Source organism: Hippopotamus amphibius, chromosome 2 (assembly GCF_030028045.1).
Source record: "Hippopotamus amphibius kiboko isolate mHipAmp2 chromosome 2, mHipAmp2.hap2, whole genome shotgun sequence".
Classification (NCBI taxonomy): domain Eukaryota; kingdom Metazoa; phylum Chordata; class Mammalia; order Artiodactyla; family Hippopotamidae; genus Hippopotamus; species Hippopotamus amphibius.
Window position 1 is genome coordinate 70,764,508 of NC_080187.1, and position 22,412 is coordinate 70,786,919.

General features: G+C 38.9%; 1 protein-coding gene across 2 annotated transcripts in view; it reads left to right on the forward strand.

The window, feature by feature from the left end:
• Nucleotides 1-22,412, forward strand: part of FRMD3 (FERM domain containing 3) — a 280,138-nt gene that overhangs the window by 119,287 nt on the left and 138,439 nt on the right. For both annotated transcript variants that reach the window (XM_057724971.1, XM_057724970.1), the window contains exon 2: nt 12,964-13,068. In XM_057724971.1, the coding sequence (XP_057580954.1) occupies nt 12,964-13,068 (105 nt within the window). The remainder of the gene's footprint in view (nt 1-12,963; nt 13,069-22,412) is intronic.

Here is a 22,412-nt window from a genome sequence, read left to right on the forward strand (position 1 = left end):
TTTTTCCCCCCACCTGAGCAAAGCCTTACTAACCATGTAAGTGGTTTTGAATTTCTCCATAAACCATTCAACAACTCTTGTTCCAGCTGCTTTACCTCATCACCTTGGATGGGCCAAGAGCTGCCCTGTCAGATTAGCCTCAGAAACTGGAGGATCCCTCTGCCCAAGACTCTTGACAGATAGACAGGACTACGAAGGGGATCTATGCTTAATTGGTCCTGAGGTTTTTTTTTTTTTTAAACTATTGAGCTCAGTGTAGATATCCATATGCAATTTCAGGAGGAATTCTATCTTCTTTATTAAGCTTCTGGGTGTATTAAGAATTCCATAAACAAATGATCTCTTTACTCTCCCTGTATATGAATGGCAGCTTCTAATTGACTGTCTTTCTTGGACCCCTATATTCTCATATAATTTTTAAAATAATATGATCAGCAGGTGATTTCAGGTTGATTGTAGACTCCAAATTCACTGAATTCCTTAAGTTGTTACAGAGAGGCCCAAGGTAAATTTGTGAAGATTGTAAAATGGGTGACAATACTGTTGTTCTAGGTAAGTATTTTAAAAATACTCTTTCAGAGGGCAAATCTGGTGTATTATGCTAATTAAGTGTTACACCAACCCTAGAGTGATAGGTATTAGGATTCTTCACAAGCATTCCATTTCTCATGCTTGTGGGCACATGGTGGAATTTCATTTCCCTCTCCTCTTAAAGTTAGGCAAGATTTTCTTTTAATTAATTAATTTCTTTTATTGGAATATAATTGCTTTACACTCTTGTACCAGTTTTTGAGGTACACCAAGGTCAATCATCTGTATTTATACACATATCCCCATATCCCCTCCCTCCTTTGACTCCCCCCCCCCCCCCCGGCCCCCAGTCCTTCAAGGCATCATCCATCATTGAGCTGAACTCCCTTTGTTATACAGCAACTTCCCCCGGCTATCTATTTTACAGTTGGTAGTATATATATGTCTATGCTACTCTCTCACTTCATCTCAGCTTCCCCTTTACCCCCCACGCCCCCAAACCTTGAGATCTCCAGTCCATTCTCTGCATCTGTGTCCTTATTCTTGTCTTTTCACTGAGTTCATCAGTACCATTTTTAGATTCCATATATATGAGTTAGCATACAATATTTGTCTTTCTCTTTCTGACTTACTTCACTCTGTATGACAGACTCTAGGTCTATCCACCTCATTACATATAGCTCCATCTTATAGGCAAGATTTTTAATTTGCTTTGGCTGATAAGCTGAAGTGACATTTTTTAATTGAAATATAGTTGGTTTACAATATTATGTTAGTTTCTGGTGTATAGCAAAGTGATTCAGCTATATAAATTTTTTTTCAGATTCTTTTCCATTATAGTTTATTACAAGATATTGAATATAGTTCCCTGTGTTGTACATAGGACTTTGTTTATCTATTTTATATATAGTAGTTTGTATCTGCTAATCCCAAACTCCTAATTTATCTCTTCCTGCCCTTTCCCCTTTGGTAACTATAAATTTGTTTTCAGTGTCTGTGAGTCTGTTTCTGTTTTGTAAATAAATTCATTTGCATAATTTTGAAGATTCCATATACAAGTGATATCATATGACATTTGTCTTTGACTTACTTCACTTAGCATGATAATCTCTACGTTTATCCATGTTGCTACAAATGTCATTATTCTTTTTGATGGCTGAGTAATATTCTCTGTGTGTGTGTGGTATGTATGTATATATGTGTGTGTGTGGTATGTATGTATATATGTGTGTTTGTGTATGTACATATATATATATATGCCACATTCAAGTGACGTTACAAAGCATGTGTGGGATCTACCACATTCCCTTCCCACTGCTGTGGTGATTGTTGAAACTGCTGTCAAGAGGATTTCGTCATTTTGAGTCTCTAAGCTATGATGAGGAAAGCCCTAACCTACCAATCAGCACTGGCTATATATTAAAGATGGGATGTAAACCTTTGTGGTATTAGCCCACTGACATGTTGGAATTCTTTGTTACTGCAGCTTAACATAGCCTATCCTGACTGATACATCTTGGCTCCAACTCTTGATTTTAAGTCTCAGTTCCAACAGTAATTCATGTTATTTCATTTAACCTCTCTGAGCCTCAGTTTCCCCATTTCTGAAATGACGGGTTTGGATCAGATTCGCTCTACAATACCTTCCAACTCCAACATTCTCTAATGCTTTCCCCTTTAAATGAACATATTGCTCCTTTTAATAATTTTGGTCTTTTCTTTTTGGTCTGAGAGGCTGGAGTTCAAACTTGAATTTTGCCATTTACTTGCTGTGTGACTTTGGGCAAGTTACTCAATCACTCTAAGCTTTATCTTCCTTTCCTAGAAAATGGAAAATCGGCTAGCTCCTGGGGCTCATGTGAATTAAATCAGATGATTAGTTGAGGTAATTTACAGAGCGTGACCCACAGTGCCAGGCACTCAGGAGTTTCTAAGCAAATGCCTGCCAATTCCAATCTCAGAAGAGGAGGTGATGCTGGGGCTCAGGGAGACCAAGAGACACAGAGGGCTTGGCCTGTCTATTTCACAACATTTGTTAGAGAAACAAAAGTTGCAGATCATAGGCTAGACTAAGGGGAAGAGCAGGTATTAAGTGAAGATGTACTTAAATTCTGGAAGTATTGATTAATGAAGACAGCTTGAAAGCATTTTGCTTAAAATCTTGTCTCAGCCACTGGAGTGGAAATTACTTAAAACTGTACATTTCCCCTTTGGAACTTTAAATAATGAAAGAAAAGATCTTTATGTTCATTTTGATTTTGAATAATTACAAGATTATTTTGTCAAATTTATTTCTTTGGTCTGTCTCCTGAGTTGCAGTTTTTATGTTCATGTTCCCTGAGGTGCTCTGCTGTTTTCCTCCTCCCTCCCCTCCCCTTCCCTTCCTTCTTTTTTAAATTAATAGACTTTATATTTTAGTGTAGTTTTAGCTTTACAGAAAATCTGAGCAGAAAGTAGAGTTCCCATATAATCACTACCCCACACCCCAGTTTCCCCTGTTACTAACATCTTGCATTAATTAGTGTGATATATTTGTTAAATTGATGAACCAATAGTGATATATTATTATTAACTAAATTCCATAGTTTATATTAGGGTTCCACTTTGTGTTATATACTTCTATGGATTTTGACAAATATATTATGTCATATATCCACTATTAAAGTGTCATACAGAATAGTTTCACTGCCCTAAAATCGTGTTTCATCTATTCAATCCCCACTCCCACCTCAGAAGCCACTGATCTTTTTACCGTCTCTACACTTTTGCCTTTTCCAGAATGCCATTTGTATTCAATATAGTAAGTAGCCTTTTCAGACTAGCTTCTTTCACTTTATGCATTTAAGTTTCCTTCATTTTTCATGGCGTAAAAGCTAATTTCTTTTTCATCACTGAATAATATCCTATTATATGAATATACCAGTTTGTTTATTCATTTACCTATTGAAGGACATCTTGGTTGCTTCCAATTTTGGGCAATTATGAATAAAGCTGCTATAAACACTTGTGTACACATTTTTGTATGGACATAAGTTTTTGACTATTTGTGTGAATACCTAGCAGCAAAATTACTGGGTTGAGCCTACGTTTAACTTTGTAAGAAATAGTCAAACTGTATTTCAGAGTGGCTGTACCATTTTTATATTTCCATCAGGAGTGAATGAGAGTTCCTGTTGCTCCACATCCTTGCCAGCATTCTGTGTTGTCAGTGTTTTGGATTTTAGCCATCTAATAGGTGTGTGGTGGTATCTCATTGTTGTTTTAATTTGCAGTCCTCTAGTGATATATGATGTGGAGCATCTTTTCATGTGTTCTTTGTCATCTGTGTATCTTCTTTGTCAAGTGTCTGTTAAGATCTTTTGCCTCCTTTAAAATTGGGTTGTTTATATCTTATCATGGAATTATGAGTTCTTTGTATATGTTTGGATACAAGTCCTTTGTCAGATATGTGTTTTGCAAGCACTTTCTTCAAGTCTGTGGCTTGTTTTTCTTCATTTTCTGAGCAGTTTCTTTTGCAGAGCAGATGTTTTAAATTTTAAAGAAGTCCAACTTACCAGTTTTTTCTGTCATGGATCATGCTTTTTGGATTGTATCTAAAAAGCCATTACAAACCCAGGTCACCTAGATTTTGTCATATGTTTCCTTCTAGAGGTTTTATAGTTTTGTGGTTTACATTTAGGTCTATAATCCATTTTGAGTTAATTTTTGTGATGGATGTAAGGTCTGTGTCCAGCTTCTTTTTTTCTATTTTTTGCATGTGTGTTTCTAGTTGTTCAGCACCATTTGTTGAAGAGACTCTCCTTCCTCAATTGAATTGTCTTTGCTCCTTTGTCAAAGATTAGTTGACTTTATTTGTGTGGGTCTATTTCTGGGCTCTGTTGGTGTGGGCTCTCGATTCTGGTTTTTGCTTTGTCAATTGTCCTGCCAGTACCACACTGTCTTGATCGCTGAAACTTTATAGTAAGTATTGGAGTTGGGTAGAGTCAGTCCTCTGACTTTGTTCTTCATCAACATTTATTGGCTATTCTGGATCTTTTCCTCTTTCTGTAATAACATAAGAATCAGATTGTTAATTTACACAGAAGAACTGCTAAGATTTTTATTGGGCTTGTATTGAATTTGTAGATCAAGTTGGGAAGAACTGACATCTTGACAATATTGAGTCTTATCTACATTAATGTGGAATATCTCTCCATTTAGTTAGATCTTTTGTTTTTTTATCTGAGTTTTGTAGTTTTCCTCACATACATTTTGTACACATTTGTACCTAAGTATTTAATGGTTTTGGTGCTAATGTAAGTGGTACTGTGTTTTTAATTTCAACTTCCAGTTGTTCTTTGGTAATATATGGAAAAGCAATTCACTTTTGTATATTTATCTTTGTATCCTGCAACCTTGCTATAGTCACTTATTCCAGGAGATTTTTTTTTTTTTGTCTATTCTTTTGGATTTTCTACGTAGACAATCACTTAATCTTCAAATAAAGACAACTTTATTTCCTCCTTCCCAATCTGTATGCCTTTTATTTCCTTCTTATTGCATTAACTAGAACTTTTGACATGATGTTGAACAGAAGTAATGAGAGGGGACATCCTTGCCTTGTTTTCAGTCTTAGTGGGGACACATCTAATTTTTCACCATTAAGTATGATGTGAGCTGCAGGGTTTTGTAGCTGTTCTTTATCAAGTTAAAGATCTTATTTCTTTTTAAATAATTATTTTCTCCCCCTCAATAAATAACATTTTTATGTTATTCAATCAAGCCAAAATCTTTCTTAAATTAACAAATGCTTATTCTTCACAATAGAAGCAGAACTATTTAGTTTGCCAATTTGTTATTTTCTAGCTTTTAGGTCACTGCTACAGTGGTAACCATGCCCTCCCTTCCCCCACCTTATGAGTATGTATTGTTCACAAATATGCTTTTAATTGATCTAGCCTATATTTTCCTAATTATCTTAGCCATATTATATCAATTATTACTATGAAGCAGATCTGTATTCAGAATTAGGTGCTTCAGCTTTTTGAAACCTTGATTTTACCTTTCCTACATCTGAAAATATTTGAATGACACAAATCAAAACAAATTTTAATTTCTGTATGAGAACCACAGATTAACCATGAGAGATCCCTCTATTCTTGTTTTCCTTTACATTTCTCCCCATGTAAAAAGCTTTAATATTATTACTTTCCTCAGTGTCTGAGGATAATGCAATTTTCTGAATATATATCACAGCCAAATATTAAATACCAGTTACTGGGTGCAATGGGAAGGAACAATTAACAAAGTGATATATCACTTTCTATTTAAATTCCAATTATAAAAGCTAATTTCTTTCTAAAGAGATGCTCTGTTTTGGTTAAAGCTGTAGTGCCCACCATAACAAAATGTATGAATTTACACAAATATGCTTGAATTTTTTAAGCACAGATATAAACAGCGCGTTTTTATGTTATTCAATCAAGCCAAAATCTTTCTTAAATTTACAAATGCTTATTCTTCACAATAGAAGCAGAACTATTTAGTTTGCCAGTTTCTCATTACTATTCTTTGTTCACCTGCCAATGAAGGTGAATGGATTGAGGCCCTTAATTCATGCAAGAAATGCAACCACCTGTCCCTAGAAGACATGCTCCTGGCAGCAAACTGAGTATTCAGTTGCTGTTTCAGGCCTTATAATTGTCTAGAAACCCCACTTGGAGTTTCTAGTTATCCAGATGGGAACTGGATTCTTCCTTCCCAAGACTCAGCAGAGACTGACAATTCTGCTCTTCCCTAGATGTGCATCGTGGGGGCTGCCCATTTTCAAGAGCAACTCCTGCAAGCATAGAGTGCCAAACAAAAGGCCCTTTGAACAAGAACCTCACAACCTTTATTACTAGAAAACTAGGTCTGGCAGCCCCACTTCTATTTGTCTGAGAGGGTTCCTGGGGGCACAGTGCCAGCCCCCAAATGAACTGTTTCCAGCGTCCTGGTCTATGCTTCTGGTTCTTCGGACCATCACTTGCTCTCCTCATCTCAGTGATTCTCCCTAAAGTGTGGTCTGTATTGGACCCTCCTTCCCTCAAAGGTCCTAAATTTTCAGTGGCTGGGTGGCCTCAGAGGGCAACTCAAAGCTGTGTCCACTGAGGTCTTTTCCTGGCTGTGAGGATGCTTCTGAGCAGTTCCAAGGAAAATTCTTTCAAGAAACCCTTTTGAAAGCCTCTAGTTTGCCTCACATCAGGGTGGTAAACTCAAATTCCTCTGGGGATCAGGGAAGTAAGGGAAATGGAAGATGTGGAAGATGATAGAATGGATGGGAATGTGGTGGACTGCAAGGTCCCCCCCCCCCCACCCCCGCCAGAAGGGGCAGCTGATTCTGAGCTCAGCAGACCTTCATGGCCCAGCTTCCAGACCCTCCACCTTTTCAAGAGCAGCCAGCATCCAAATTTCATGTGCAGTTTCTCAATTTAAAGATACAGAAACACCTTGCTGGCCAAATAGAATCTGTTGGTAGATGGACTCAGCTCTCTAGTTCATTAGTCAATAACCTCTAATTGTGTTTCACACCAGCACTATTGTCTTCTCTTTGTTCTTCTACTTGTCCTGAGGCACTGATTTACCTTCTCTCCAGAGTCAACATTTTGGGTACACCAAACAGAAAAATCAACTTGTACTGGCTGAAAATCAAGGAATTTTGTTGGCATCCTTGGAAGTTCACACTTAGGATGAGCTTCATGATTGATAATCTGGAAACAGAAGTTCCACTTTTCTTGTAAATATTTTGACTTCACCCCGTGGTGGCTTCATCCTCAAGCTGGTTTCAGAATGGCTGCAGCAGTTCTAGGCCTCACACCTTTATGTAACAACATCCAGAGAGAATAGAAAGTCTCTTCCATAAGCTCTTTCAGAAGAGTAAACAGGAGCCATCCCAGAAACCTTGGTTGATTGCTCCTCATGTCTCATTGGCCTAAACCAGGACATGTGTCCTTTCCTGAGCCAATCAGACAAGAGGGGTGAGATTACCCTTATACCAGCTGAGCTTGAGACCTGGAGATAAGGGTGGGTTATAGTTTCCTGAGGCTAATGGGCTTTGCCTATACATGTGTGTGTACACATATCTGCATACCTGAACAAAATCTATGTTCTATTAAGAAAGATAAAGGGGTGTGTGGATGCTGGGCAATTAACAAATGACGTCTGTGATAATGTGGTTTGTATTTATAAAACTGAGTCTCTCTAGGCCTGGTGTGGCGGTTGATAACCCAGTGCTTCTTTCTGCCAATGTCCAAATTCTAGTAGCTGAGGCACTTGATACTGTTCCCAAATCCCTCATGTTGTTGTTTTCTTCTCTCTCCACATAGAGAATAGGGGTCAGATAGGCAAATTGAGTTCCTACAACTGCTTGGGCATAGGCGTTGGATCTGAGTTTGACACACTTATAGACAAACTTCACTGTTCTGAGTCCATTTAAAAAAAATCTATGACATGGGGAGAACATGAATTACCTCAGTGTGTTATCAGGAGATTAAATGCAAGTATGAAACGCAGTCCCTGGTGTAGAGTAAGAGTCTAACATACAGCAATGCCGTTATTATGTTCAAACCTTCATTCCTGAAGTTACCTGCTCAAACTCTAAGTGTTGGTTTCTAGGAACACATCAAGTACTTCGGGGGTTGGTACTCTTTTCCTCATTTAAGCAATATCTAAAAGGTAGCAAATGTCTTGAATATATATGTGTGTATATATATGTATGTATCACTGAATCACTTTGCTGTATACCTGAAACTAACACAACACTGTAAATCAACCATATTTCAATGAAAGTTTTTAAAAATTTTACATAAGAAAGGAATTTTCCAGCTGAACGAACAAACATCTTGACATAGAGTTTTAAGAATTAAGGACTGAAATTTGCCACACTTTTTCATTGAAGACAAGCTATGGCTGACTTAGCCAATTGATTTCACTTGTTCTTTTTCTTTAAGCACAGATGTTATTTTAACTTTGCCATTGAACCAGGGAGTTGAAGTAAATGCATCATCAGCAATTGGCTGCAAGAGGAGTTAAGCAAAAATAATGAGTTCTTTGTGTCTCTTTGTTCACTTTTTCTCCCATAGAGGCCAGTTCTGGGAGGTCAATACTGTTCCTCTTAACTTCCTTGCATCTTGATCTATGAAACTGGAGACAAAGATTTAAGATTATAATAATTCTTAATATTATTAATAATGACATCTTACATTGGTATAGTGCTTTGCAGTCTGCAAAAATGCTTTCGCATTTTACAAACCACAGGGTTTTAAAGTCTGCGAGATTATAAATTTTGTTTTGCTCAGTATTTTTCTCTAATTCCTATCCCAATGCCTGCTGTATAATAGATGTTTAACAAGTGTGTGAACAAGCCTTAAAATAATCCAGTGGGGTAGATTTGGAAGGTATCATCGTTATTCCCCTTTCATACAAGAAGAAACTAAGTCTCAGAGATCTCATGACTTGCTTAAGGCTTTCTAATACATACTTTGGGGTGGGGAGGAGAGATGGGATTTCCTGAAAAATAGTTTGTGATTACAAAAATTAGGTTCTTTTCCAGTCTGTGGGAGAGAATGCTGAGAGAATGTGGGATTATTGGAAGGAGTCCAGGGATCCACACGCACACCAAGAATTGTCTGAAAAATGGACAGAGAAGATGGAGAGAGGGCCTAGCCCCCTTCACACTTTGAGATTTCTGGGGTAAAGAAATCCCAAACCGAAACCTCAAACATGGCGGCCCAGTTTAGATCAGCACATCAAACTCTGTGGTGAGAGACTAGTATTAGATCTTGTTCCCCCAATCTGATTTGGACTAAAACTTGTAGAAAACACAATAAAAAAATTACTCTTAATGTCTCTGCTTATGGAGGACTGGTAACAAATATTTTATATTCCAGTACTGTCCATAGACCACACCTTGGCTAGATTGGTTTAGATTTTTAACACATTAAAAATATACAACTATATTTATAACATTTTAGTATAGTCTTTATAAAAATATCAATTCACAGTGCACTATAGGTGGTGAGGACCAGTATTGGGACAGCACTTTAACTGTGTATGGTGGACAAATTATTCTTTCAACCCTGAGACTGTGTAACTTCATTTAGCGATGGCATCAAAGGTATATTTCAGGCACGTGCTTGAGGCATAGCATCCTACCGACCTCTGTAGGGGGCCCTGCGCACACATTTGTGCCTACTGTTTTCCACATGTGTGAAACGCTGTTGTGATTAATAAAACACAACTTGGGCAACAGCTCCAAGGAAGTTATATTAGCTGTTTGCTTTTTTCTTCCCTCTTCAGTCAGTACTGAAAATATAACTGCTATCCTGTGGGAGAATCTACAAACCTTTGACATTAAAAAGGAGTCCTTATATTTGAAATCTTTGGTAACCACTTCTCCTTGTAGACCCTTGAAGATTAGGGTGAAAGTTGGCTACTTCTACTGTATTTCAGGAATCTCTAACACGGGGAATGGGTTGTCTGGCCTGAGGCTCACTGTTAGCTTCTAGAACCCAGGTTTTCCGTGAGAGAAAGCAGTTGCCCCCATTTATTCATTCGATAACACTCAGTATGCCAGCTACTGGCTTAGGTAGCAGAATAGGGTGTGAAGTATGGGCTCTACCCTCAGAAACCTCAGGAGGAAGTGAATGGAGGGTTTGGGTTAGTTCAGCAGAGTTCCAGGGGTGGGAGGTGGGGGGCAGAACCAGTGCCCACCCCCAAGCTCCTTCCCTGAAGAGAGATGTGTGGGGCTGGCAGCTGGACGTCTGCACCCTCACATAGCTGGTCCCTGAACAAGCTCTTGCAAGTCTTGGTACTGGGCCTGGGTGGCCTTTTATTGAGTGCAAGAGCTGGGCTGAATGTGTGGAAGTGATAATGATAGGTACTTCACCTGACTTAAGAACACTGTCCAGCTCTCTGGGCAGGCAGGGAGCAGAGCAGAACGTGAAGCTGTAAACTGGCTTCTTGGCACGAGGCAGCAGTGCAGAGCATCTGAAGATGATGAGGCTGGCTGGCAGCCTTCAGATGCAGGGCAGTTCTCTAGGCTGGAAAAACCTTTGATTTTTCTGAGTTGAGTAATAGACAATTCTCAATGGAAAATGGGCATTTTTTTTTTTTTTTTTGTGGGCTCTGGAGACAGGTACAATTTTTGCCCTTTTCCGGTATTGGGAAAATTCCTCTAGATCAGTGCTTCTCGGACTTGAGTGAGCTTATGAATAACTGAGGGATCTTGCTGAAATGCAGGTTAGGTTCAGTTGGTTTGGATGGTGCTTGAAATTCTGTTTCCAACAAGCTCCCTCCCAGGTGATGCTGAGTTCGCTACGGTATTGCTGGACTGAGGGTGGTGCTCTGAGGAGCAGAGACCCAAAACCCACCTGATGGCCTGGACCCACAGGAACTGGCCTCACCTGCTTTTGCGGAAGGCATTGATCCCTGTTTCAGATGCAGTTGTATTATCCAGTCACTACATTGTCTGCAGTGGTTTTTCCTTCTCTCAAGGATCTTAGGTAGTCTGAGATATTGCTGTACAGTATATATTGGTTGCTGTATTTAATCATTAAAAAAAACCTTTGTTGAGCTTCGGAGTACTACATCTTCAGGGCCCGATGCTAGCAGCAGCTGTCATACACAATCAAGGTCCCATGTCGTTACAAGGCATTGCCTTAACTCACATGTCTTGTGTGTCTTGCATATGTTGGGAGTAGTCCACCATACTAAATTCTGCTTCAGAGAGCTTGGCAATCCAGTCATAAAATGATGAACTCATGTGTTCAGTGATTTGATCCTGCAGCAGCCTCTGAGATGGATGGGTTGCAGAATAAAGAGGGATGGGCTGCAGAATAAATCTATGAAAGGAAATATATCCATTGATTATATTCTGGGCATTGAATTTAGCTGTCATCAGATATAGCTTGTCATTTGAGCCTCCTGGGTTAAAAACAATTACAGAAATCTAAAAACAAGTTCCATTTTGATGTTTTGTCCCTTTGAGCTGCATCAAATGGGTTCTCTGGTAAAGAAAGTAAAGGTTCAAAGCTCATCCAAAATTATACTCAAAAGTGACCTCAGGAAAATTGAGGCTTCATATCGCGGTATGTGCTTATAAGCCCCAGTCCTTTGTTCAGAGCAGTGCATCTCAGGCCAGCGAATGACTTTCTCATCAGCTTCTCAAGCTGGTGGTAGTGGTTTCTAATAAGAAGATAATCATGGAGCTAGACCAAACTGATCTTCCAAAATTAGTTTTAGTGGATTGGAAGAGCGGCTTCACTAAATGTCTCTAATTTCTTCATTTATTTTTGTAGGTCACATTCCATGCCTAAAACATTCCATGAGTCTGTCAGCGACTTTGATTGAAGCAGAAAGTTATCAAATATCCTGATGAGGGCTTGGAAGGGTCTTTGCTATTAAGGAGTTTTGTTGTAAGGGTATTTATCTTAATGAGACTTGGCTAATATTTCTCTTGCTCATAGAATTTTAGAAGAAAAATGGGATTTCTAAGCCAACTTAGAAATCTAGTCCAACAACTCATTTTACTGATGTGAAAACAGCTAGGGAGTTTACTCAAAGTCACCCAGACCTGTCTCTGAATCCCAGTCTTGGGCTCCCCCAGTCTACCACAGTACCTTTCTATGTTGATTTATGGTTGTGATATGGTGGCTGTGAGGCCTGAGGCAGCAAATTTTCCACCTTTCCTGATGGGAGTTGGGGTGTTCTGTCTGATACATTCATTGCATTTCCATACCATCCAGACCCTGTGTCCTAACAGAGTCACAGTAGATTAACCAATGTTCCAGAGAGGCAAAGTGGCATGGAGTCTGGATTCTGCAGCCTGGTGACCTGGGTCAAATCATGCTTTACTCTGCACGTGTTGTGTGACTTTGGGTAAGCGCTTCAGATGTAAAATGGGGACCTTCCTTGTAGGATTGTTTTGAAGACTGAATGAATGATTACTACGGAGCAGTTAGAACAAGCAGCTGGGTGCATTGCATTTGGATTGTGTATGGTTTTGCAAACTATGGATCTCTACTAGTTATCGAGCTGTGAAATCAGTGTTCTGAATCATAAGTAGCATTAGAAAAATTAAATGGCATACAACAGGATAAAATAGAACATAGTAGAGTGCTTTGCTCCTAGACAGGGTATTGTTTGGTATCCTTTTGGTTCCTCTTTTTGGTGTTCCTTTGGTTTCAAGTGCATGCATGTGTGTGTGTGTGTGTGTGTGTGTGTGTAATGGCTCACAGTATAAAATGAATTTCTCACTGTGGATTGCAGTTAAGAGTTTGGAAGCTCCTGCTCCAGAGACTGGGGTGAATGAATTCATTTCTCTCAGCACAGACCTATTGGAATGAATGAGGCACATTTTAGACATGAATGTACGAGGCAAGCTCTGGCTGAAACATAAATGTGCTTCCTTTGCAGAGGGAGACCAAAGGGCAGTTTCTTATTGACCACATCTGCAACTACTACAGCTTGCTGGAGAAGGACTACTTTGGCATTCGTTATGTGGATCCAGAGAAGCAGCGGGTAAGAGCTGATCACTGTCTGGACCCATTTGGTGGGGGGGCCAGTCAGGCTTTGGGTGCTTAATAGGTTCTTCTCAGAGCAGTTGTGTTGCCCTTGTTCTCATGGTTATCAACCACATGAAACTGACCAGCCTGGGGGGGGGTGTGTGTAATTGTGTATATGAATTTGGCACTGTTCCCACTGGACTGAATGAGGCAGAGGGAAGGGAAAGTTAACCTTAGGTCTTTCCAGAAAGCTGATCCCACCTGGTTGAAGAGAGAATGTTCTTGTGCTTTTTGAATCTAGAGTTTACCAAAGCTCCTCAGACAGTGGCTAAACATCTCATTATAAAGAAAATCCATGCTTCACTATAAAAAGTTATTGGTAGAGAGGGGAACAAGAGGGTGACTGCTTGGTGGGCACGAGGTTTTATTTTGGGGTGATGAAAATATTTAAAACTTGATATAGGTGACAGACACACAACATTGTGAGTGTACTAAATGCCACCTAAAATGTACACCTTAAATCGGTTAATGTTATGTAAGTTTTACCTCAATTAAAAAAAAATCTCCGGCAGATGATGGGTTAAGTTACTTTTAAAGCTGCTCCTTGGACACCACTAAATTTGACAGTCTCCATTATATTCCTGCTTCTGGTTACACCAGTCCTTGCTGGTCCCTGTTGGTGCGTTAGAGTGAGCAGTGGAGTCTTGGCTTTTGAGCCAGGGTACCAGCCCAAGAGTGTTCAGGTATGGCGTGTGCTGAACTCACAGTGATGTGTGTCCCTCACATCAAAAGACCCCAGGAATCTCCATCCCAGCTCCCACCACCCAGATGCAACCCTACTGTGGGCCCCAGCTATGGGTTAAAAGGCCCTGTACCTGCTCCAATCTCTGTTTCTTACCCTGCCCTACTGACAAGCAGGACAATGTGAGAAGGGGTTAGCTGGGGGCAACTGCCCATTTTAATTTGCTCTCCTCCTTACCAGTGTTCCTGCTCATCTTCCTGTTCCCTTTTCCCCTCCTCACATCCCCACCTGGTTCTTAGTTTTATATTTACTGATTAATACAATGAGGGAGAGACTCACAGAGTGTATCTTTGTGAAGGAGGAAGATGTTGAAGGAATAGATTAGTCTGAAACATGGGGAATCTTATTGACCTCTCAGTAGGACCTAATCTTCTATAAAGGAATATAATGCAGTGGCTCAGAAGATGGAGATTTTGGTTTCCTGTAGCATTTTCAGAAACCCTTGAATGGGCCAAGCATTCACCTGAATGAGTGGAAGGTAGCAGGACACTATGAGTATGTAGAGCTGACATGAGATCACAGATGGGATTTGCGTGGTCTTTACTACTGAGTAACAGTGGTTCCCAGACTTGGCCCTGCAACTAAATTTAGGTATTTGCTAAAAATGCTTAGTGTTGACCTTATTCTAGACCTCCTGAATCAGAATTCCTGAGGATAGGGCCAGGAAGGTGTATTTTAACACATCTGATTCTAATTTTGATGTAGCCATCCCAGCTTTGTTTTCTGACCGGTGTTGGGGGCCATGGCATAAAGACATTTACAGACATAACTTCTTATGGCCTATGAAGATATTACCCTTGTATGTAGGAAGAAACAGGCTCAAAAACATTGTTACTTGCCCAAGGTCCAAAAGGTAGTGAGTGATGCAGTGAGTATTTGAATTTAGAATTATGGTTCAGAGTCCCCATGGCCAAACAGACTCTGTGAATTGTATTAGTCATCTAAGCCACCACTGAAAATAGATTATTTTTGTGCAAAATTCTAAACAATCCACCTACAGAAGTAATTCTAGCTACCATTAGTTGAGCATTTATTATCTGCCAGGAATTTTACTCATGTGATCTTTAGTCTTCCTCAAAACACTTCAAGGAAGGGGGAAACTGAGACACAGAGAGGGTCAATGGTTTGCCTGTGGCTAGTAACTGTAGGAGGAAGAATGGAATTTGAACCCATATTCTTTCCATTTTCTCTCTCAGATGAAAATTTGAAACAGCCTAGGCTAGGGGTCTCTAAACCCTTTCTGTAAAGGGCTAGATAGAAAATACTTTCAGCTTTGTAACTCAAAACACTTCTGTTGTAATTACTCAGTTATTAAGTACTAGTGGAAAGTAGTTGTAGACAATACCTAAATTAGTGAATGTGTCTGTGTTCCAATAAAACTTTTTTCCAATGAAAATATTTCACAAAAACAGGCAATTGGCTGTAGTTTGCTGACCGTTGACCTAGGCAATAGCAGGATGCTATTTAAATGCATAAGCCTTTTTCATTCTTCTTGACCCTCTCATTGGGGAGATACTGGATAAAATATTAAGCAAAGTCTTTAGAATTAGAATCAGAGGTATCAATAAAAACCCATTTTTTAATATACATAGATAAATACAGAAATAAATATAAGGTGTGTGTGTGTGTGTATTGGGGTGGGGGACTAGTAAGTATGTATTTTCCAAGTCCCATCTGCTGAGACGGCTTAGAGGCAATGACACCATGGTAGTAATGAGCACACCTAGCCCTCAGATCTTGGTTTCAAATACCATGCACTAATAAAAGGAAGAAGGACTCCTTGCAGAAAAGGCTGATTCTAGGCTGGGATAGGGAAATCATAAAGTGAGCCTGGAGCATCTTGTGGCACCAGGAAGTAAAAAAAGTACACAGAAAACCCCCCAAAATGTAGGGCACTAGGAAAGGCACAGAGCCAATGTGAAAGAACTGCCAATGACCAAAACTGGAACAATTGGAATTCAAAAGCAAATAACAATAACATTGGATTATAATCCATATAATAAAATAAATATCCATGAGACCATACTGATTTACATAAATAACTGAATAAATAAATAGAAGGGGGAGAAGACACAGCTCTTGCTTGCAGAAGAATTCCAATTAATAAATGTAGGGGGAAAGAGAAATAGAAAACTACCATAGAGCACAAAAATAATAATTGTTGTGGGCAAGATTCATTGATGAATGCTAAAATTAGTGGACAGAAGTTTGAGGAGAAGCAGGATATTTGCACAGTCTCAAGGTATCCTCTCCCCTCCAGCCCCCAGCCAGGTATTTTTAAATTATTGATGCAAGGGGGAAAAGAATAACTATATAGTGGAGAAACTTGGTAGACACCACTTTAACCAAGCGATAAGGGTTAACATCAGCAGTAAAAAGACATACCAACATCATGGACTCCCAATACCACGCACTGAGAAGGGCACTGTCTCTGTGGTATTCTTTGCAGCAATTTATAACCTCATTCAAATCTTGAGGGAACAGCAGACAAACTAAAGGGAGAGACATTCTCTGAAACAACTTACCAATACTCTTCAAAAGTGTTCAGGTCATGAAGGACAAGGAAAGATTGGGGAACTCTCACAGATTAGAGAGATGCATCAACTAAGGTGATGTGGAATCCTGGATTGAATGCTGGAACAGAGAAAAGTGTAGTAGTTGGGAAAACTGGTGAGCTACAGATTAAGTCTGTAGTTTAGTTAATAGTATTGGGTTAATATTAGTTTCTTACTTTTGATAATTTCTCTATGGCTATATAAGATGCTAACACTAGGGGTAGATGAGTGGTTATGCTATTCTTGTAATTTTTCTGTATGTCTAAATTATTTTTTTTAACTTAAAGAATTCTCGGGGTTGATGTGATTCATTTTTCTTTATATTTTGACTTGGTTTACCTTAATTTTTAGTGTCCAGACTCAGGTAGTAGATTAGTGGAAAAAATAAGGGCTGTTCCAAAATAAAACCATTTTCTCTGATGTATTCACTAAATTGCTTAGAGGGTTGCCTGAATAGTTCTGTTTTCCCCTGCAATATAGCTGTTATTGTCTTTTAATTTTGAGTGTAACTTCCACATGGATTGCAAAGTAGTTGCTACACAAAACTGTATGGACTTTGTACTCAGAAGGATGCAAATTAAATCCCATCTCTGCTGGTTAGTAAGCTGTGTGATCTTGACCAAGTTATTGAGCTTTTCTGAGTCTTTGTCCTGATTGTTAATACAGATAACAATACCTACATTAAGGTTGATATGGGAGTTAGATACAAGATATGTAAATACTTAACAAATGATATACACGGAGTACATGGTATGTGTTATTTTTATTATTATTATTACTATCTCTATGCACTGACTAGATTGAAATGAGGCAATTGCATGAGGAAATACAGCCATGATTAACAGTCTGAAACCTAGAAATGTTAACAACTGCTTTTAAAGTCAGGATGCTCATTATTATGACCTTTGGGAAGAGAAGAGAGAGGAAGTGAACCTTGGATAATTTTTTAAAATGGGCTCAAAGACCCAATTATATACTGATATGAGAGTTCTAAGCAGAGTTTAATCGACAGGCATTGTGTTTTTGTTTTTGTTTTACCAGCTCGTGTACTTTTTCTCAGTAGAAAATAAAACAATGAGTTATTTGGATAGAAAGCTAATCAAGAGAAAAATCAAGTTCGTTAGAAAGGCTGAAGAGGAACTTACCTCTGCTGTGGGAGTTGGTGGTTTGCCTACAACTCTTTACAATTTGATTTATGGTATACCATTGTGGAATATTAAATATTTAGCACTATCACATTTGGAATGCCATATGTTTGACAAGATGTCTCATGCCCCATATGCTCTGAGAGTAGTGATGATTGAGTCAGTAAATGATGACTATCCTTTGCTATTTTAAGAGCAAAGGCCCAGAATTTCCATTTATTTAAAAAAATTGATATAGGAAGGGACAGATTGAATACTGGTCAATAAAAGTTCTTGAATTTCCACCACATTTGTCTTCTGAAGAACTCATATAGTAATCTTAGTTGCCTAAGACTAGGGGAAAGGTGGGTAGCATTCTCCTCATTTTACTGAGAGAGAAAGCTGAGACTATAAGTTTAGAAATCTTAGAAGGAATAATTCCAGAAGAAAAAGATATTACTTGGCTTATCCAGGTATTTTTTCTTAAATACAGCATATTCTTTCTCCCATTCCTGCTCAGGTGCTGTGGTAACTTTTCTTTGGAAAGATGAGGTTTTGAAACAATTGGGTTTCATAATTCTAGTTTCTATGGCTATGGTTTGAGATGCCTGTTGTCCTGGTTTCCCTTCTTATTCTTCCACCCTTTCCCCTTTCCGAAACCCAGCTAGGGAAGTCACCCCCAGTGCCTTAGAACTGAGGAAATACCCCAACTGTAGCCAGCCAGGGGAGGAATTATACCAGGATTTGGTTGTAGGTAGTTGGTTTATAGTCTTCAGGGAGATTGGATCCAATGCTTTTGACTTTAACTTCTGTATCTCTAAGCATCTGTTTAACCCACTTATATGAGTGTCATTGACTTTTCTAACTTAAGGGCTAGTCTGACTCAGACCCAAAGACAACAAATTTACTTTGGAAATCCACACCCCTGGGGCAATCTCTGCAAACACCCTTGTTTTAGGGCATTCTTTGTCATGTGACCACCTGATGTCCTTTCTGATAGGATGAGCTAGGAAATCATGGATGCAAGGATATGCTAAACACTGATGCCTCCTCCCTCCAAATATAATTACAGCCCTGAGCTTTTTACATTGGCAGCCAGAAAGAACTAGTGAGCCTATGAGGGAGTTCTGTTAATAATGGGAAAAGGCCTTGCCTATGTTAGAGCAATTTGCTTTTGCTGGAGGCACCTTTGGGGAGGACATGAAATAGAAAAAGAAACAGGCCTAGTGATTTGAAGTTTCACTCTAGGGATGGTGCCAGGAAGCTAGCCAGCATTATGTCCCACCAGCTGCTCTTGCCATTGAAAGGCTACTTTCTGCTCCTAGGGAAATTGCTTCACAGTTGCTCAAAACTAGGAATGAGAGTGGTACCTGAGATCTAGGGCAACCCTACACTAAAGAGGAGGGCTGTATTGCTGTCTCAAGTCACTGGTCATGAATTTGTCTGTTTAATGAGTTATCTTTTATTTTTAAGTGTCAGGGTATTAAAAATTAAGATTAGTTGGATGTCTGTTTCAGGAGGGGTATGGACAGGTGGCTTGGCTTTTCAGGAAAATACTTTGGGAACTCAGGTTACAAGGAACACAGCACTATCATAACAGCTTGAAAATTGGATGTATTGTCTAGTGGTTCAATTGTGGTTCAAGGTATTAACACTGACAGATTTGGGGAAATTGTCGTTCTTTCAAAAGAAAGCAGAACTTGGTGTTTAACTAAAATTATTGTTCATAATTGATTCTTTCTACACCTGATGTCCTCTCCTGGGAAGGAATGGGATGCCTGGTAAACACAGGTTGCAATCTGGAAGTCACTTAGCCAGCTGAGATGTCATAATTTTAGTGGTGGGGAGAAGCAAATTCATTAACTGGTCATCTTGTTTGGGTCAAAAAGCAGACATAAGGAAGAACTTCCAGGAATATGGCAGAGTAGGAAGACCCTGAGCTCACCTTCTTCCATGGGCACACCAAAATTACAACTGTTTACACTGCAGGTATATGAGAAAACAACCCAAAGACCAGGAGAAAAGATCTTTCATAACTAGAGATACAAAGAAAGAACCACAATGTGACAGGTAGGAGACATGGAGGCACAGTATGGTCACACACTGGGGAGGTGACCCACAAACAGGAGGATAGTCACAATTACAAAGGTGATCACCAAGAAGTGAGGGCCCTAAACCCCACATCAGACTCCCAGCCCAGGAGTGCACCAGGAACATGGGCCCACAGAACATCTGGCTTTGAAGGTGAGCAGGATTTGCATACAGGAGAGTCAGAGGGCTGTAGGAAACAGATTCTACTCTTAAAGGGCACAGAAAATCTCACATACTCCAAGGCTCAGTGCAGAGGCCATTTGAAAGGATCCTGGGTCAGACCCACTTGCTGATCTTTGAGAGCCTGCTGGAGAGGCAGGGGGCAACTGGGACTCCTACTAGGGACATAGACACTGGTAGCAGCCATTTGGGGGAGGGGGGCTCATTCTATCACAAGGACACTGGTACTGCCAAGTACCATTTTAGAGTCCTCCCTCTAACCTATTAGCACTGGTGCCTACAAGTGGGCTGGCACCAGCCCTGGGACCCTCCAGGCCCTTCAGCCAGATGCCCCAGGACCTGACCCCTCCCACCACCTCAGGCCCTGCAGCCAGCTGCCCTGGTACCCAGCGCTGGCCACTAGCAGGTTGACCCCAGCTCAGGACCCTGTAGGCTGCACAGTTAGCTCTGCTGGGACCTGTAAGGCCACTTGATTAAGAAATATAACAGTTTTAGGCAAAATAAGGAGACAGAGGAATATGTTCCAAAGAAGGAAAAAGAACCCTAGAAGAAGAACTAAGTAAAGTGGAGGTCATAATGATCGCAAGTGATCATAAAAATGCTCAACAAACTTGAAAGAAGAATAGCTAAACACAGTGAGAAATTTAACAGAGTTAGAAAATATAAAAAAGAACCACAACAAAGCTGAAGAATACAATAACTAAAAAAAAAAAATGAGAAGGAATCAACAGTAGATTAGATAATACAGAGAAACAGATCAGTGAACTGGCAGGCCAGAGTAGTGGAAATCACCCAGGCTGAACAGGAAAAAGAAAAAGAATTTTTAAAAAATGAGGATAGTTAAGAGACCTCTGGGACAACATGAAGCATATTAATATTTGCATTTTAGGGGCCCCAGATGGATAAGAGAGAGAGAAAGGGTCAGCAAACTTATTTGAAATAAAAATAACTGAAAATTTCCCTAAAATGGGAAAGAAGATAGACGTCCAGGTCCAGGAATCAGAAAGAGCCCCCACAAAAGAAATCCAAAGAAATCCACATCAAGACACATTAACTTTTGTCATTTTAATTATAAAGAGAGAAGCTTAAAAGCAGCAAGAGGAAAGCAAGTAGTTATGTATGAGGGAACTCCCATAAGACCATAAGCTGATTTTTCAACAAAAATTTTGCAGGCCAGAGGGAGTGGCATGATATATTCAGAGTACTGAAAGGAAAAAACCCTACAACCAAGAATATTCTACCTGGCAAAGTTATCATTCAGATTTGAAGGAGAGATAAAGAGTTTTACGGAAAGGCAAAAGCTGAAAGAGTTCAGCAGCACTGAACTGGCATTACAAGAAATGTTAGAGGGACTTTAAGTGGAAAAGGCCACAACTAGAAATATGAAAACTATGAAAGAAAAAATCTCTTTGGTAAAGGCAAACATATAGTATAGGTAGTAGATCAACTGCTTTTAAAGCTAGTAGGAAGGTTAAAAGACAAAAGGAGTAAAATCATCTATATCCACAATAAGTAGTTATGGGATACACAAAACAAAAAGATGTAAAATGTGATGTCAAAAATAGTAAATGTGGAGGGGGGAATAAAAGTGCAGGATTTTTAGAATGTATTCAAACTTTAGAGATCATCAACTTAAATATATCTCAACTTTGTATATATATGAAGTTTATTATATATATCATATATATTTATATATATTTATTTAAAATATTTTATATTTATAAATATTTTAATATAATATAACATATATAATTTATATATTATATATACTTATATTTATTGTATTTTATATATATAATAAAGCAAAGACCATAAATGACACTCAAGACCAAATGGACTTTATATGTATATATAGAGAGAACGTTTAATCCAAAAGCAGCAGAATACATTTTTTTCAAGTACATATGGAATATTCTTCAGGATAGGTCACATGCTAGGCCACAAAACAAGTCTCAATAAATTTAAGAAGATTGAATTCATATCGAGCATCTTTTCTGACCACAATGCTACAAGGCTAGAAATCAACTATAAGGAAAAAACTGCAAAAAGACCCACAAACATATGGAGGCTAAACAATGTGCTACTAAACAACCAATGGTTTGGTGAAGAAATCAAATAGGAAATTAAAAAAAAAAAAAAAAAACTAGAGACAAATCAAAATGGAAAGACAATGATCCAAAATCTATGGAAGCAGCAAAAGCAGTTCTAAGAGGGAATTTTATAGCTGTATAAAGCTGCCTCTGGAAACAAAAATCTCAAACAGTCTAACTTTATGTCTAAAGGAACTAGAAAAAGAAGAACAAACAAAACCCAAACTTAGGGGAAGGAAAGAAATAGTAAAGATCAGAGCAGAAGTAAATGAAATAGAAACTAGAAAACGGGTGAAAAAGATCAATGAAATTAAGAGCTGGTTCTTTGAAAAGATAAACAAAATTGATAAACCTTTAGCCAAGCTCATCAAGAAAAAAAGGGAAAGGACCTAAATAAATAAAATTGAAAATGAAAGGGAAGTTACAACTGACACCACAGAAATACAAAGGATCGTAAGAGATTACTAAGAACAATTATATGCCAATAAAATGGACAACATAGAAGAAAAGAATAAATT